This window comes from Dermochelys coriacea, chromosome 1 (genome assembly GCF_009764565.3).
Source record: "Dermochelys coriacea isolate rDerCor1 chromosome 1, rDerCor1.pri.v4, whole genome shotgun sequence".
NCBI classification, from domain to species: Eukaryota; Metazoa; Chordata; order Testudines; family Dermochelyidae; genus Dermochelys; species Dermochelys coriacea.
The window spans coordinates 249375775-249392491 of NC_050068.2; the positions used below are offsets into that span (position 1 = coordinate 249375775).

Below are 16717 nucleotides of genomic sequence, written 5' to 3' on the forward strand. Positions count from 1 at the left end.
CACACCCCAGGCGTGACAACTGGGTTTCCCTGAAACGTGCCCCGGGAAGTTTGTCCAGCAGGCAGCCCTCCCAGACGACAGCGCTCCTGGGGTTTTATCGTCCCCCCGTGCCCCGGGTAAGCCCTTTGGGGGCCCAAACCCTGCCGCCGCTTTCTAAAAGGCTCCGCGGGGGTCCGGTGTGAGGAGAAGGACTAAAAATAACAGTCCCATGGGTGTGCACGGTGCGGGACGTGGGAGTGGCACTGGGAAGGGGATGCAGCAGCAGCCACACAGCCCGTGGGCAGCTCGGCAGCGTGCCCGCTATTGCCTGCGTGCGGGGGGGGGGAGCGCAGCCGGGAGGAGAGCGATGGAGCTGGGTACGGACTACAACTCCCAGCATGCACTAGGGTGGCGCGGGCGGCCTCCCCCTCTAAGAGACGGGACCACGTGACTTCCTGTAGCTGGTCTGGAGATGCTGGCAGGTGAGCTGCGTTGACGTGGAAGGAGTCGGTGGGAAGCTTTGGAGCGCATGAAGCGGGAGGTGAGCGCCGGGCCTGGCCTCGTGCCTGGGGAGCATAAATCCCCCCCCCCCGTTTCACTGCACTTAGGGAGTGGGTGGGGGGCGATCTGCCTGCAGCTGCCATGTGGCCCCTCTGCTTCCACCCGGGGCTGAGCCTCACCCTCTCTAATAATGGACTTCTTTGCCCAGGGTGGGGTAAGGTGACCAGACAGCAAATATGAAAAATCGGGACAGGATGGGGGGGTAATAGGAGCCTATATAAGAAAAAGACCCCAAAATCGGGACAGCTGGTCACCCTAGGCGGGGGTATTGCCAGCTTTTCTCCCAGGTGCCATCTAGGGGATACTAGCTCTTCTGCTGCTCCAGAGCCATGCTCTCCTTTGTCTTCTCTTCAGCCAGAAGATCCCTGCTGTTTTTGTTCTTATCAGTTGGGCTCCCTAAACACCACACATGGAAACAAGGGGATCTGTATGGCTTAGGAGTTGTCATTGTTTTCAGGTTTGGAAGAGTGGGTTTGGGGATCCTTGATCGGAAACAAAACTTGCTTATACTCGGTAGTGTCTTTCAGCTAAGAATTTCAAAATGCTTTGCGAACTGTAATGCTTCCGCTCTAATAAATTTGTTAGTCTCTAAGGTGCCACAAGTCCTCCTTTTCTTTTTGGGAATACAGACTAACACGGCTGCTACTCTGAAACCTGTAATGCTTCCTGAGTCCTCTGAGGTTAAAAAAAGGAGAAGGGAAAAAAAAAAAAAAAGCAGTACTCCTGCTCCTAATGTACACATTCAGAACCTTTGTGTGCAGAAATGCAGGCCCTCTGCTGCAGGTGTGAAACCAGAGACAAGGCAGTATCCTTTGGAATTTAGGCTAATGACCTCTGTGTTCTGCAGCCAAACTTCTTTAACAGGAATAGTGCCAATGCTAGATGGTTATAGCCGATTTTGAAAAAGTTAATGAAATAACAAATAATGATGCTATGCAAATACTGGTAATCATAATCAACAATCACTTTTTACTAATAATTCCTTAGCATTGGCTGTTTCAATGAAGATTTTGTCCAGTAAACTCAATTGTTAAAGTAGTCAAGAACAGTGAACACAGTTAAAAGAAAGTGTTCAAAAATTTGAGTGAATTCGCTGACTCTGTAGCATGTATTCCTCTCTACTTAGGAGTCACTGTAGATATGTGAAGAAATCTCTCCCTTTTGCAAAAACAGTTAAAGCAATTAGAAAACTTGGATGTGTTAAAAATTGAAAATAATCTGGCTTTAGAGCTGACCTGCAAATGGCTATAGAGAGATTTGCTCTTGTGCCCCTTTTTTGGTCTTTAAAATGTGGAGAGAGAGAGAGAGAGAGTCTGAAAAGACTTTTTTTTTTAAAAAAAAAAAAAAGCTTTTCTTGGAAATATGAAGAATATTAACTTGGGTCTTCCCTAGCTACTTTGGAGGATCACTGGCTGGTATCAGGTTTCAGAGTAGCAGCCATGTTAGTCTGTATTCGCAAAAAGAAAAGGAGTACTTGTGGCACCTTAGAGACTAATAAATTTGTTAGTCTCAGGTGCCACAAGTACTCCTTTTCTTTTGGCTGGTATCAGGAATGTTTGTGAGTTCTTAACACCTTAATTGAAGTGGGGGAGGAGGGTGTTGAGTCTTTAACAAAGGCTTATTCAGAATGTTAATTGGTTGAAGTTAAATAGATATAAACAAACAGACAAGACAGTTTTAAACAGTCTTAACTAATACCATCCCCTCTTAAAGGCTTAGCTTTCACTTACTGGGTTCCTGTAACTTCACTAGTTTGCGTCGCCATAGTATCTTCTAGCCTAGACAGGGCATTAATTCCTAATGTGTAAGTCAGGAAAAAACTTGTTTTAAAAAAAAAGCTCAGACCTTCTTTTATATATCATAAAGTATAAATAAAAGGAGTACTTGTGGCACCTTAGAGACTAACATTTATTTGAGCATAAGCTTTCGTGAGCTACAGCTCACTTAAATTTGTTAGTCTCTAAGGTGCCACAAGGACTCCTTTTCTTTTTGCGAATACAGACTAACATGGCTGCTACTCTGAAACCTATCATAAAGTATGTTTCCCTTGCCATATCCCTGAGGGTCACCTTCAGGAAATGTAGCTGGGATTGAAAAGCTCCAGAGAAGGACACCTTAGATACAATAAAGATATGTGCTCTATAAATACCATAGAGGCCACAGGGTCAAAACTGTGGCTAGATATTGAAAAGGATGGGGCAACTCTCACCGGTAAGATTTGCATTGGTGTATGCTAAAGCAGCGTCAAGTAACACTCATGTTTCAAAGCGTGAGCCGGAGTAGTCAATAGATCAGGGGTGGGCAAACTTTTTGACTCGAGGGCCACATCGGGGTGTGAAATTGTATGGAATGCTGTGCCTCCGCAAACAGCCTGGCCCCCGCCCACTATCCAGCCCCTCCCACTTCCTGCCCCCTGACTGCTCCCCTCAGAACCCCCAACCCATCCAATCTGCCCCCCCCCGCTCTGTGTCCCCTGACTGCCCCCTCCCAGGACCCCCTGCCCCAAACCACCACCCCAGGACCACACCCCCTATCCAACCCTTCCTGTCCCCTGACTGCCTCCCTGATCCCTATCCACACCCCTGCCAGGCCCCCCAGGACCCCACCCCCTATCCAATCCCCCCATCCCCGACTGCCCTGACCCCTATCCACACCCCCACCCCTGACAGGCCCCCCGGGACTCCCACGCCCTATCCAGCACACCCCGTCCCCTGTCTGTCTTCCCCCCCACCCCCAAATCTTCATCCCATCCAACCGTCCCCTGTCCCCTAACTGCATCCCGGAACCCCCTGCCCCTTATCCAACCCCCTTACCATGCTGCTCAGAGCAGCAGGAGCTCACAGGCCTGGCACCCGGACGGAGCCAGCCTAGCTGCACAGGAGGAGGGACAGCAGGGGAGAGGCCAGGGGCTAACCTCCCCGGCCAGGAGCTCAAGGGCTGTGCAGGACGGTCCCACGGGCTGTAGTTTGCCCACCTCTGGAATAGATGGACTGAGAGTAAATCTGGACCACCAGCTGCTTTTGAATTGACCCTGAAATCTTTTTATTATTGTTATGTTGTTTTTTATTTTCTCTGAAGTCTGGACCTTTACTATACATTGACCGAGAAATTTGGATCTTCACAAAAAAATAATTGACTATCCCCGTAAACTGATCATATCGGGAAGGATTTTTTTCCCTCTCTGTGCCATTGACAAATTACATTATGGGGTGCTTAGGTTTTCTCTAAAGAACTGGGTATTTTTCATTGCTTGGTGGCTAGGGGGGTGGGTGGACAAAGATGTCAGGATATCTAATTTGATGCATGTGACGTTATTGACTTGAACTGGGACAGTATAGAACATTGTTGCAACCAAGGTCCCGTAGGGGCACCAGATCTTGTATAAAGGGGGTCAAATAAGGTGTCTTGGACAAGGTTATGGCTTGCTGGTTACGATTATGCTATCTATATGTGTTTATCATTTTTGTAGTTAAAGTTATGAATATTGTGTCTATACTGTCTGTATTTCAAACTTATGCTATTCTTCTGGGTGACACCCCAGACAAGTTGGTGTCAGCTCTGCCTAGCCTGCTGGATGGCCCATTAAGGACCATCAGATACACAATTGACACAGGTTTCAGAGTAGCAGCCGTGTTAGTCTGTATTCACAAAAAAGCATCCAATGAAGTGAGCTGTAGCTCACGAAAGCTTATGCTCAAATAAATGTTAGTCTCTAAGGTGCCACAAGTACTCCTTTTCTTTTTTACAATTGACACATTGAGAGAAGGCAGACATGCCTTGCATCTCAGCAAGGTATGCAGGGACATGCCTATAGACAGAACTCTGATGTTTTTCCATGCCATGTGATGGAATGCTTGTCTTTGGAACAAAGAAAGAGAGACCACATGGCAAGAGAATATAAAAAGCTGCTGCAGCTCCTCCATCTTGTTTTCAATCCTGCTTCATACCTCTGGAGGGACTTTGCTACACTGAAGCTTTGAACCAAGGACTGAAAGACCCATCCCAGCTGTGGATGTACTCCAGAGACTTGATTTGAACCTGCAGTTTATTCTATCACTGCTGCAAGCCTGAACCAAGAACTTTGTCATTACTGTATGTAATTGATTCCATTTAACCAAGATTATTGGCTAGATGAAAGTGTAACTGTTGTAGCCCTATCTGAGTATTCTGTTAGGGTGCCTTTGGCTAAAATCCACCTTAAATGGAAGGGATTTGAGGGCACCATGGGTGTGGGAGTGAAGAACACAATTCCTAAGGATCTTATGATTGGAAATGATATTAAAGCTATGTTCAGTCAAGTTAACACAAACCAGGCACAGGAGAGGATTAATCCTAAAGTTGTGTATATGGAGGGCTTTTCCAAAAATTTGTCTTTGGAAAGTAGCTGTTTTGTGAATGAAGTTTCTGAATGTCTGTCTAATGTCTCAGAAGTGAATCTGGAATTAGATCAAGCACAGAAAGAACTCATTGGTCAGGACAATGTTTCTCAGGAGCAGATTAAAGTGGATGGTCAGGTTGAAGCCCTAACTGGAGGAAGGAAAGGGTAGATTTTTTTGATGGGTGATGGATTGTTGGCTAGTACAGCTTGTAAAAGTGAACCTGAAAAGGGTAACTCTGATTTGCTGGAAGTAGCTCAGGGTAGTGAGAAGAGCAGCAGTTTATCTGTGGGGAGTGGCAATGTGCCTGGTAAGGGAAGTTTGGATGAGCCTAGGCAGCCTTATGATCTGATGGCTTTGTCTAGTTAGCAGTTTGGGAAGGCGAGGATAGTGGACGATGAATGTCCCTATACCTTACCTGTTACCTGTATGGAGAATTGTGACAGTGAAGGAATTATTGCCTGTGTCTGTCAGGGGTATTGACTTGCCTATGGAGGGAGCTACCCCAGTCTCCAAGCAGTTGTCTGTGTACAGCCCTGTGTGCTGGAACAAGGGAAATGAGATCCCACATTTGTGGCACTTGCAGCCACATTGGGAGAGGTGCATTATGGGCAGCTATCCCAGCATGCAAGTGACTGCATTGTGCTTTTCAAATGGGGGCGGGGCGTGGAGTGTGGTGTGTGTATGTGGGGGGAGAAAGAGAGAGTGGTTGGGGGGGCTGAGAGCATGTCCGCATGCTGTCTTGTAAGTTCAGACAGCAGCAGACCCACGCCTCCCCTCCCCACCTCCCTCTCTCACACAGCATTCCACAGTACTGGTTGCTTTCTCTCGGGGCAGATAAGCCGAAACGGAGCTTTCAAAGGGCATATCCGCATTTCTGCAGCAATTCCAAAACAATGAGAAGAGTGGCCACTTGACTTAAGGGGATTATGGGACATTTCTGGAGGCTGATCAGAGCGCAGTAATGCAACACCTCGTTCACACTGATGCCCAGGCATTTCAGCCAAGACACAACAAGCGTTAATCATCTTGCCGAGGTGGAGTACCAGGAGCGCTCTAGCTGTTGAGTCAGAGCGCTCCACGTGCCTTGCCAGTGTGGATGGGTAATGAGCTAGGGTGCCCAGGGCTCCTTTAATGTGCTCTAATTCCTAAGTTTAGCCAAGCCCCCACAAGACTCGCCCAATAGTCTGGTTTGAACCAGAGTCTCATGTCCTAGGTGAGTGCTCTCACTGTCAGGCTAATGGCTATCCTGAGGCACATGTACACCCTGTATCCTTCCATCTCCCCCACTAGCCCTAGTTATAACCTGCAGGTAGATTTGCAGTCAAAAGATGGTTGTCGCTGTATATTTCTCTTCTTCCACTATTCCCAGGGTAGGTGCTTTGCCTATTTAAAGAAACGAACCAACCCTAGAACACTTTGCCATTTAACATTCATCAGCAGTTAGTGGCTATAGCATAATTAGTGCCAGGCATGTCTGCCTTAGGAGACCTTAGCAGTAAGATTTTCACTGCGGAGTTTCATTTATTGGAATCTTTTTTTAAAAAAAATATTGGACGGAAGAGGAAAAGAAGAACCTGTGGAGTAACCATGGGGTGGGAGTTTCCATAAACATTTTGCTTTTCTACCCTAGGGTTCAATTGAGAAGCGATGCAGCAGCCAGTAACCCAGAAAAGAGGGAGGGAGACAGACTGTGTGGTGAGCGTTAAGTGCTTCAAATTGGATTCGGTGGCTGAAAATTTGAGATGCGTCCACTTTATTTTAGTCCTGTCAAACATGCAAAACATCACAAAGGCATCTGCACATGTGAAGGAAGACAGAGGAATTCTGTGTTTCTCCTGTCCCACTAAGTTCTCTTTGGTAAACTGGCTCACAGCCCAAAGGAGGAATGTTTCCATAGCTGGAATTCAGAATGTGTGGTGGGTTTCAGTGCTGTTTTGCAACACTGCTCCCACTGAATGGTTTTCTAGTTTGATTTGGCTAGCCAATGTTGACACGGCTAAATCACAAGTCTCCCCACCCATGCAGTGTTTTAAATGTTTGTATAGCAAAGTGTATTGACGCTTGTTTTACTTGCATAAAACAAACTGTGGGAGGGAAAGGGAGTGTTAACTAGCTGAAAATTGGCTGGTAATACCAATAGCTACTGCTAATATTCCCAGAGCCATCTTTATAGCAGTGTCTAAGATATGCTCTCTAGGGAACAGTTCAGTCCTGGTGGGGCAGAGGGGATGTATTAGAGTAGTATTCACCAACCAGTCGATCGCCATTGACTGGTTGATCCCGGAGACGCTCCCAGTTGATTGCGATCTCCGGCCGCTGAAAGTCTGACGGCGCAGCAGGGCTGCAACTAAGGCAGGCTCCCTGTCCACCCTGGCCCCACGTCGCTCCTGGAAGCGGCTAGCATACACCTGTGGGGAGGGGCAGGGGTCTCTGCATGCTGCTCCTGCCTGCAAGCACCACCCCTACAGCTCCCATTGGCTGAGAACGGGGAACTGCGACCAATGGGAGCCGCAGGGGCAGTGCCTACAGAGAAGGGCTGCCTGCAGAGCCACATGCCCCTCCCCCACGGGCTGCAGGGGGGAGTTGGCCCCTTCCAGGAGTGGCGTGGGGCAGGCAGGGAGCCTGCCTTAGCCCCACTGCACCACCAGGAGCTGACCGAGGTATGTGCCGCCTGGCAGGAGCCCAGCCCTGAGCCCCCTCCCAGAGCCAGCACCCCATACCCCTTCCTGAACCCCCTCCTGCATCCCAGTCCCCTGCTGCAGCCCTGACCCCCTTCCCAGAGCCAGCACCCTGTACCCCTTCCTGCACCCCAACACTCTGCCCCAGCTCGGAGCCCCCTCCTGCACCCAAACTCCCTTCCAGAGCTTGCATCCTCACCCTCTCCTGCACCCCAATCCCCTGTCCCAGGCTCAGCGTGGAATCCCCTCCCAAACCCCTCAGCCCCAGCCCAGAGCCCACACCCTCTCTCGAACCCCAACCCCCAGCTTGGTGAAAGTGAGTGAGGGTTGGGGAGAGCGAGCAACCGGGGGTGGGGAGATGGGGTGGAGGGGCCTCGGGGACCGGGTCGGGTAGATCCTAGGTTGCAATTAAATTCAAAAAGCGATCTGGTGCATAAAATGCTTGGTGACACTGTGTTAGAGCTAATAGATGTTAGTTAACAGTAACTTCAGGGGGATTTTTCTTCATGGTTGACTTTGCAGCTGTGAATAAAGGCGATCTTACACTAGGGAGTCAGTCTCACCCTTCATAGCTTCTCTAGACCAAGCACTTTGCTCCCACCATGGGCTCCTTGCATTCTTCCATTCCCAATCACAAACTCCCTGTGTACCACCTTCCCATCCCCTCTATTTCATGGGCACCTCACAACCTCCCCACTGGCAGCATCTCTCTGTGCACACCCCTTCCCTCTCTGTGCCAGGTGCTCTGTGTGACCCCCTTGGCCCATACCAGTTCCCCATAAGGAGTTGTGTATCCCATTGTTCCCCATTGCATGATTCCCACACGCTCACTTGCCATAGGGGATGTCTCCTCTGTAGTGCCTTCTGCTGGCCGAGCAAGGCCCTGCAGGCACATTTTCCTCAGTTTCATCTTCTGGGGGTTTTCAGAGATAAACCACTCGCCTCCAGAAGCTTTACACAATATACCCCTTCTCCTGCGTTCAGTTCATACAGCTTTCCCCAAAAGCACCCCTTTCATGTCAGGGGTCTTCCCAGCCTTCCTCCTAGGGGCTGGGGTTTTTAATCAGGGAGTGCCCTGTGTTTCTTACCTCAGGCCAGCGGCTCCTTCAGCCGGTCCCTGTCTCTAAGGAGCCCACCAGGGTTCAGCGAGTAGGCTGCCTCCTCCTGCTGGTGTCTGTGCTGAGAGCTGAGTCAGGATGTATGCATACAGCCCTCTTTCCCAAAGCTGGCTCTGGTTGCTTGGGAGAGAGGGGAGCTGTCTTGCCCCCTTAAAGGAATAACAGCACAGGTTTTCCACAAACACAGACTTCCCCCAGGACCACTTCCTCTCTCCCCATACCTGCCTCTGTCGTTTTCCTAGACCTTTCCCTTCTAAACCTTAAAGGGCCACACTACAGAATGGGTGGGATGACCCTTAGGCCCTACTATCCTTAAGGGTTCAAATCCCACATCACACCGGTCCGTGGCAGGGGCTCTGTGTATGCCCTCCATCCCCCTCTTTTTCTCCCATTCCAAGATCACATAATCTCCCTCCTTGCCAAGGGTGCTCTGTGCCCCATTCCCTCTCCCACTCCATTCCTACCTTCTTCTCAATATCGGGGCTTCTGTGTAGCCCCTATTCTCCCCATGGCGTGTGCTTTGTGTATCCCCCATTCCTCCTCTCTGCATAACAGGGTCCCTTATTCTCCCCCCAAGGTAGGGGCTCTATGTGAACCATCTTGCTCCCTCCCTGCCCCGCCCCATTTGCCTTGCCTCCCATATCCCCAATCTCCCCCACGGTAGCTCTGGCTGCCCCCATTCCCCCCTGTTCACATCTCCGCCTGTATAACAGTGGCTGTGTACATGCTCACCCTCCTTCTTCTTGGTGAGATAAATCAGGGTATCAACATGTTAAACTCTTTTGGGAGAATGTGGGGGGTGTTATGCAAGAAGGCGCTAAGGGGTGTCATTAACCAGTTTTTTGATCTAAAGACAATGGCAGAAGTGCTTGAAGCTGTGGCTGTGCTAATCAAATGGCAGGGGCTCCATTTGTCCCCCCTTCGGTTCTATCTATTGATGCCTAAACTATTCCCATACATTTTGAAATTGATCGGATGTGGAATTCAAAAGTTACTGTGTTATCTACAGACAGGCAAACACAGAACTGCCATTAAGTTGAGTTTAAGGCTTGACCAGTGACAAGGTTGGAAGGAGCCTCTTGAGTCTAGTCCAGTGGTTTTCAAACTTTTTTTTTCTGGGAATCCAGTTGAAGAAAATTGTTGATGCCCGCGACCCAACAGAACTGGGCATGAGGGGTTTGGGGTGTGGGAGAGGCTCAGGGCTGGGGCAGAGGGTTCGGGTGAGGGCTGTGGGGTGGGGCCGGGAATGAGGAGTTCAGGGTGTTGGCGGGGGGGGGGGCGGCTCGGCTGGGGTTGGGGTATGGGAGGGGGTCAGGCCTCTGGGCTGGGTGTGCAGGCTCTGTGGTGGGCTGAGGGATTTGGGGTGCAGGGGGGGCTCTGCATTTGGTGGGGGCTCAGGGCTGGGGCAGGGGTTTGGGTGGGTCAGGGCTCTGGGCTGGGGCCATAGATGAGGAGTTTGAGGTGCAGGAAAGGGTTCCAAGTTTGAGGAGGCTCAGGGCTGGGGCAGGGGATTGGGGCACGGACTTACCTCTGATGGCTGCCGGTCAGCAGCGCAGCCAGGGTGCAGAGGCAGGCTTCCTGCCCGTCCTGGCATCACGGACCGTGCTGCACCCCGGAAGCAGCCAGCAGCAGGGCCGGTCCTAGGAGGAGGCACGCAAGTGGCTTCACAAAACTCTCGCCCACAAGCATCGCCCCCCGAGTTCCCATTGGCTGGTTCCTGGCCAGTGAGAGTATGGAGCCAGTGCTCAGGGCGGGGGGACAGCGTGCGGAGCCCCGTGGCCCCCCTGCCTAGAGCCCGGACCCGCTGCTGGCCGCTTCCAGGGCGCAGCGCAATGTCGGAGCAGGTAGGCACTAACCTACCTTAGCTGAGCAGCACCGTTGACGGGACTTTTAATGTCCTGGTCAGCAATGCTGACCAGAGCAAGGCGACCCAGTGCCTGACATGCCGCAACCTAGTACTGGGTCGCAACCTACGGTTTGAAAAACACTGGTCTAGTCCATTCCCCTAGTTTTTAGCAAGCACTGCACGCTCCTTCCTTGCTTTGGTTTCTCTGATCTAGCTGTAAGTCTCTAAATAAACTCTTACATTCTTTGACTTGACCTAAGTGTCAGAACCCTTTCACTAGCCATACCTTGCAACTGTAGAAGGTAGGGCAGGCATGAACATCAGTCTGCAGAGGGGTATGGTGAGGTGCAGAGAAGTTAAGTGCTTCTCTTGATGATGTACATCACAACTGTGGCCAAGATGGGACTAGAATATAGGGCACAGGACTGGTAGGCAGGAGGCCCATCTACTGGACCTCACCACCCCATAATTTCTAAGCTAAGCTTCCCCTTTTCCAGCTGTTTCCCCCTTTTTCCAACTATGCAAGTCCACTCTTTTTTTGTATATGGCCTCTCATTGACATCTTATTGGCAAAGGAAGAGCTATTTAAATTCAAAATCTCACACTTGACTCCAGCAGATGCTGGCAAGAGACAGATATGGGAATGTGAGCTATTGCTTTAAGATCACTGGTGTGTGTCAGTCATATACCAGTAGCAAGTAAGACTCTTATCAGTCTGTATGGTGCAAAATAGTTCGTTCACTGAGCGTCTTGCAATCTAAGTTGGACAAGTATGAACAGGGGATGGATGACAGGTCAGGGAGTGGGGAGAGAGTCTGCTGATGGGCACCCTTTAAGAACTGAGACAGACAGGACATAGGAAGTGCATGTGAAAGAAGTGGGACCGTGAAGGTGCTTGGTGCATGAGAAAGACTGTTCCAGGCATTACTGGTGCCGGGAAAGGAGAAGCTGATGAGATGGGCACAGAGATTTGCAGAACATTGAAGGTGAGCTTAGAGACTTGAACTTGACTGGGAATGAGTGTAATAGCATTGTACCCCTTGCTGCATTCCAACTACTTGCTGAACATTGTTTTATACACGAGCTTTTCTTAAAATGTTTTTGTTTCCTGCCCCCCTTTCCTTTTAAGTGAGAAGAGAAATGACCTAAACTAACTTCCAGCTTTTGAGGCCACAGGCCGGAAGGAGGGCAAGGCCAGAAGTATGGCTGTGCCTGGGATTTTGCGAAGGCAGCCTGCAGAGAGGTCACTTGTGTCCCCTTGCACTCATCACCGCATTGCTGTGTTCCTGCTTACCTTCTGCAGGTAGGTTGGCCGCTCCCAGATCTGCATGACATTCGCCCAGTTGAGTTTGGGGGGTGCACGTGTGGTGGGGAAAGGAAGAGAGGATAATGAGAAGATCTGACCATTGGTTCTATAAAAAGCCAAGTAGTAATGATGTGGTGGAGGGAGGCACAGTGTCAGTAATGTTGTGCTGGGGTTTCCTGTGCATTCAAATAACTAAATGCATATTCCCTGTGTGAATACTGACATAAATCAGTGGTTTTCAACCTATGGTCTGTGGACCCCAGAGGGGACCGCAGGCTGTGTCTAAGAGATCCACGAAAGGTGATTGTTACCATAGAATAGTGGTCTTCAGGGCCAGCTAAAAACTGTTTGGTTTTTTTTTTTTGGTGGAAGTTGAAACACCCTAATGTGCATTTAGAGACTCTCGTTAGTGTGGGGAGGAATGCCTCTGGGGGTCCTCGGACTATTTCTAGGATTTTCAAATGGGACTGCAGCTCCATTCAAAATTTATTAGGGATCCGCAAATGAAAAAAGCTGAAAACCACTGACATAAATAGTACTCATGATGAAGGACTTCTCTGATGTGTCCATCTCACTGCATGCAGAGTTTTACTACGGAAGAGTGGAAGCGAGTGGAGCCTTCCAAAAGCAGGGGAAAATAAACCCTCAGTCCCAACAATGAGCACATTTAATGAGAGCTCTAACCAGTGGGAAGTGCTCTGCCATTGCTGTTTATAGCTTCCTTCTCCTCTCTGCATTCTACACACAGTGATTCATGCAGAGTTCTGGAGGAAAGAGGATATCTGATGTCTTTAGACAAGAACCTATGGTGGTGATTAGCTGGGTGTGTGTGTGTGTGTGTGTGTGTGTGTTAAGTGTATAACCATTGGTGGACATTTCATCTCCCCCCACCTTAAAAAAAAAAAAAAAAATCCGTCCCTCCAAATTGAGACGCTGATCACACTCCTAGGTCTGGCATTCCTCCCCACACTAACAACAATCAGAGTATGTAACTGCAAATTAGGGTGCTTCCACTCCCACCAAAAAATAAAGAATAGGTTCTTGGCTAGGCCCTGAAGCAGACTGTGTGTGGAATTTTGGGTCCCTTTCGCTTTCTGCTCCAGTGAAGATCTGTTAAACCTATGGCAGGTTTCAGAGTAGCAGCCGTGTTAGCCTGTATTTGCAAAAAGAAAAGGAGTACTTGTGGCACCTTAGAGACTAACAAATGTATTTGAGCATAAGCTTTAGTGAGCTACAGCTCACTTCATCGGATGCATCCGATGAAATTTGTTAGTCTCTAAGGTGCCACAAGTACTCCTTTTCTTTTTGTTAAACCTATGTGTGTTCACTCTCTGTCTTGCAGTTACTCCCTGCTCCATGCCTCCAGAAAGACATTCAGCAATGTTAAGGTCAGCATTTCCAGCCAATGGACTCCTTCCTACCTAAATACCACGGCCCTTGAGCTCCAGCCATATGAGGTGAGAACAGTCAGGACTATCAACCTAGCTGGCAAGTTTTAATACAGACACATGAATGCTAGTATGTGAATGGCCCAACTCAAACTCTGGTGCAAAAGAGATTTTTTTTTTTTGCCAGAGATACCCCTGGCTACTTGAGTACTTGCATAGGTGGGAGTCTCGGGTGACTTAAAATAGTAGATCCCACACTATAGTCTCTGAACCACCAGCGGTCAGCAGAGGCTTTCGTAGTGTGCACAGAGTGAAACTTTCTGAGAAGTGGGAAGTTATGTTGTTGGGATGGGAACTGGGTCCACAGAAACATCTGTGTATGGTAGTCAGCAGAATGCAAAAGATGGAAAACCCACTGACTAGCTTCAGGTGCCTGTGCGTGAAATGAGCAATGGAGGGAGTTGCACCTCAGAAGCAGAGGTATTAGTAACATTTTGGCTATGGTTTTGTCAGGGGTAGTGCTTTTGATCTCCTTCGGGAAAGGACGGCTGATGTGGGAAGGAAGAAAACTGCTATAATCCAAGCTAGTTATGTGTAATGGCCAAGATATTCCTAACAGGGTGTCTAAACTGGATTGATATGTCCACATTTAAACACTTTAAGTGACTGGATTTTCAGAAATGCAGAACTACCAGCAGCTCCCACTGCCTTTAAAATCCCAGTTCCTTTGACATGAATGGGAGTGTTGCCTTGTGGTTGGTAGGACCAGGATTTGGCCTTATGGAAGTCGAAGTACTGGACTTGCTTACATGCAGTTATACTGGAGTTCCACAAGGGGTAAATGAGCACAGAATGTGTCCTATTATCTTCTACAAGGCCTTACCTGAGTGTGAGGAGGTAGCCCTGAGCCAGCTAAATATTTACTATGGCAGGTGTGGGTTTTTTAGAGCAGCTGGCTGGCTAGGCCAGCAGAGAGAGGAAGTTTGACTCTCTTCTTCCTCAGATTGCACGTTTCCTAGACTCCTGTTTTTAGAATCACACATTGGAAAAACATGTTTGTTCTCCCTTCCATACTAACAAGTAACTCCCATTACTGCGCAACACAGGCGGGATAGATCTTCTTGTATTAGGAGCGCAAGAACTGCCCTATTGGATTGGACCCGTGGTCCATCTGGTCCAGATTCCTGTCTCCAACAATGGCCAACACCAGATACTTTAGAGCAGTGGTCTCCCACCTGGGGTGCGCGCACCCCACTTTGTGTGCAAGACCATCCCTGGGGGTGCGCAGCAGGAGGAGCACCGCTGAAGGTGCAGCTCGGCTCTCCCCGCTCCATCTTCGGCGGCACGCCGCCGGCAGTTCTCTTTTGCTTCCCTAGAGCTGGCCCTGGGGGTGCGCGCTCCAAAAGATTTGGAGACCACTGCTTTAGAGGAATGTGCAAGAAACCTTATAAATAGCCTGCACATAAGGAAAACTTCTTCCTAACCCCATTAGTTAGAGGTTGGATATTACCCTTCCAAACCTCTTGGGTGGTGGTGTTTCTTTAAATCCTTGCTACTGCAACTTTGAATGTTCTTACTATCCATAGGAGTGTCCGTTCCTTTGTTGGATTCTTGGCTAAAGGATAAACCATAAAAATCATACAAATATAGGACTGGAAGGGACCTCAATAGCTCATCTAGTCCAGTCTGCTGCACTGAGGCTGGACTAAGTAATATCTAGACCTGTGGTTTTCAACCTTATTTCATTTGTGGACTCCTAAAAAATTACAAATGCAGGTGCGGCCCCTTTGGAAATCTTAGACATAGTCTGTGGACCCTCACGGCTCCGCAGACCACAGGTTGAAAATCGCTGATCTAGACTGTCTCTGACAGATGATTGTCTAACCTGTATTTAAAAACCTGCAATTATGGAGATTCCACAACCTCCCTAGGTATTTTGTTCCAGTGGTTAAATACCCTGACAGGAAGTTTTTCCCAATGTCTAACTTAAATGTGCCTTGCTGCAATTTAATTCCATTACTACTTGTCCTGTCCTCAGAAATTAAGGAAAACAATTTATCACCCTCCTCTTTATAATGTCCCCCCTCAGTCTTTTCTTCTCCAGACTAAACAAACACAATTTTTTCAATCTTTCCTCGTAGGTCATGTTTTCTAGACCTTTAATGATTTTTGTTGCTCTCCTCTGCACTTTCTCCAATTTGTTCACATCTTTCCCAGAGTGTGGTGCTCAGAACTGGACACAATATTCCAGCTGAGGCCTTATCAGTGCTGAGTTGAGTGGAAGAATTCCTTCTCATGTCTTGCTTACAACACTCCCAGGTGCAATCCAGACCTGTCACCTCCTGCTCTGCAATCTTGGGTGCCTCACAATGCTTTGCTGTTGTAGCTCCCAACCTGGGCCATTCACAAACAGCTAAACAGCATTCAGGTCACATCCTGTGTGTCTGTAGCTACAGCCCTGGTCCAGCAACTCTGACCCCAGTAGTCTGTCAGCAACACACCAGCCACACTCGGGCTTCTACCTGCCTTGGTTAACATGTGCAGGGTGACCCCAACATTTCCCCCAGTCCTGAATTTTCCCAAAAACTTGTGTTCTGCACTGTCCAGCCCTTTCCTGGGCAGTTCAGAAATTAGAGGTTTGTTGCACCTGTAAGGGGTCTTTATACAACAGTTTGCTACTTTAACTGGAGTTCCCCAAACAGTTCAGTTTAAACACAGCACTGGATTAGTTTTGATTTTAAAAAATAAAACACATTTGTTTAACTACAAAGAGAAATTTTAAGTGAGTACAGCTATAGGGTATTAAAGTCAGAAATGGTTACAAGAGAAATAACTATAAAAGGCTTCCTAGTAGTTAAGACTTAACAAACTAGACTTGGCTCCAGGTAATATCTTTACCACATGTTCCAAGCAACATAACTGACCAAATTCTCAAGGCAGGATTTGCCCCCACACTCCAAAGGGCTGTTTCCTTTGTCCTCTTAGGTGAAAGAGTGCGAGAGACACAGGGAGAGAGAAAGAAAGATAGAATCACTGAGGTCTTTTTGTCTCTCACTTTTATAGCCCAGTCACCCTTTGAAATGCATTTTCATGAGTTACACTAGATGAAGTTCCTTCTCCCTGTGAAGAGGGAGACATGGAATCTTGTAGTGAAAAAAGGTTCCATGTTGTTTGTTAAAAATGCAGATCAATCTTTTCCTGCCCCCCTTCGTTGTCAAAGAACGGCCGCTTGACCAGTGATTGCCAATGAGCTTTGATGACACCTGCTAGAGCTGTCAGCTTGTCCTTTTGTCTTTGAGAATCAGGATTTTTCCAGACTTGTCTGGTAAATGCATTTCAGTCATAATTTTAGATTACATGCATAACTCTTATTATATGCATTTTATAGATATACATTTCACCATGATATTATTGACTCACGAGTTACTACTCTTCAAAAGATATCTCATGAGGAATATTGTG

General features: G+C 48.4%; 1 protein-coding gene and 1 long non-coding RNA gene across 5 annotated transcripts in view; one reads left to right on the plus strand and one right to left on the minus strand.

Annotated features, from left to right (window-relative positions):
* Positions 1–363: 363 nt before the first annotated feature.
* The window catches only part of SLC37A3 (solute carrier family 37 member 3), a 49393-nt gene continuing 33039 nt past the window's right edge, over positions 364–16717 (plus strand). The window contains exons 1-4 of one of the 4 annotated variants that reach the window (XM_038386590.2): positions 444–520; positions 6550–6614; positions 11691–11864; positions 13210–13324. In XM_038386590.2, coding sequence (XP_038242518.1) covers positions 11764–11864; positions 13210–13324 — 216 coding nt within the window. In that variant the 5' untranslated portion in view covers positions 444–520; positions 6550–6614; positions 11691–11763. Of the gene's footprint in view, positions 521–6549; positions 6615–11690; positions 11865–13209; positions 13325–16717 lie in introns of all 4 variants that reach the window. The other 3 variants (XM_038386593.2, XM_038386589.2, XR_006282726.1) reach the window with 3 other exon arrangements.
* LOC122461042 lies at positions 14618–15260 on the minus strand. The gene is made up of 2 exons (XR_006282734.1): positions 15116–15260; positions 14618–14977 (listed from the first exon to the last, which is right to left on the minus strand). It is a non-coding gene; the product is annotated as an uncharacterized LOC122461042 (long non-coding RNA).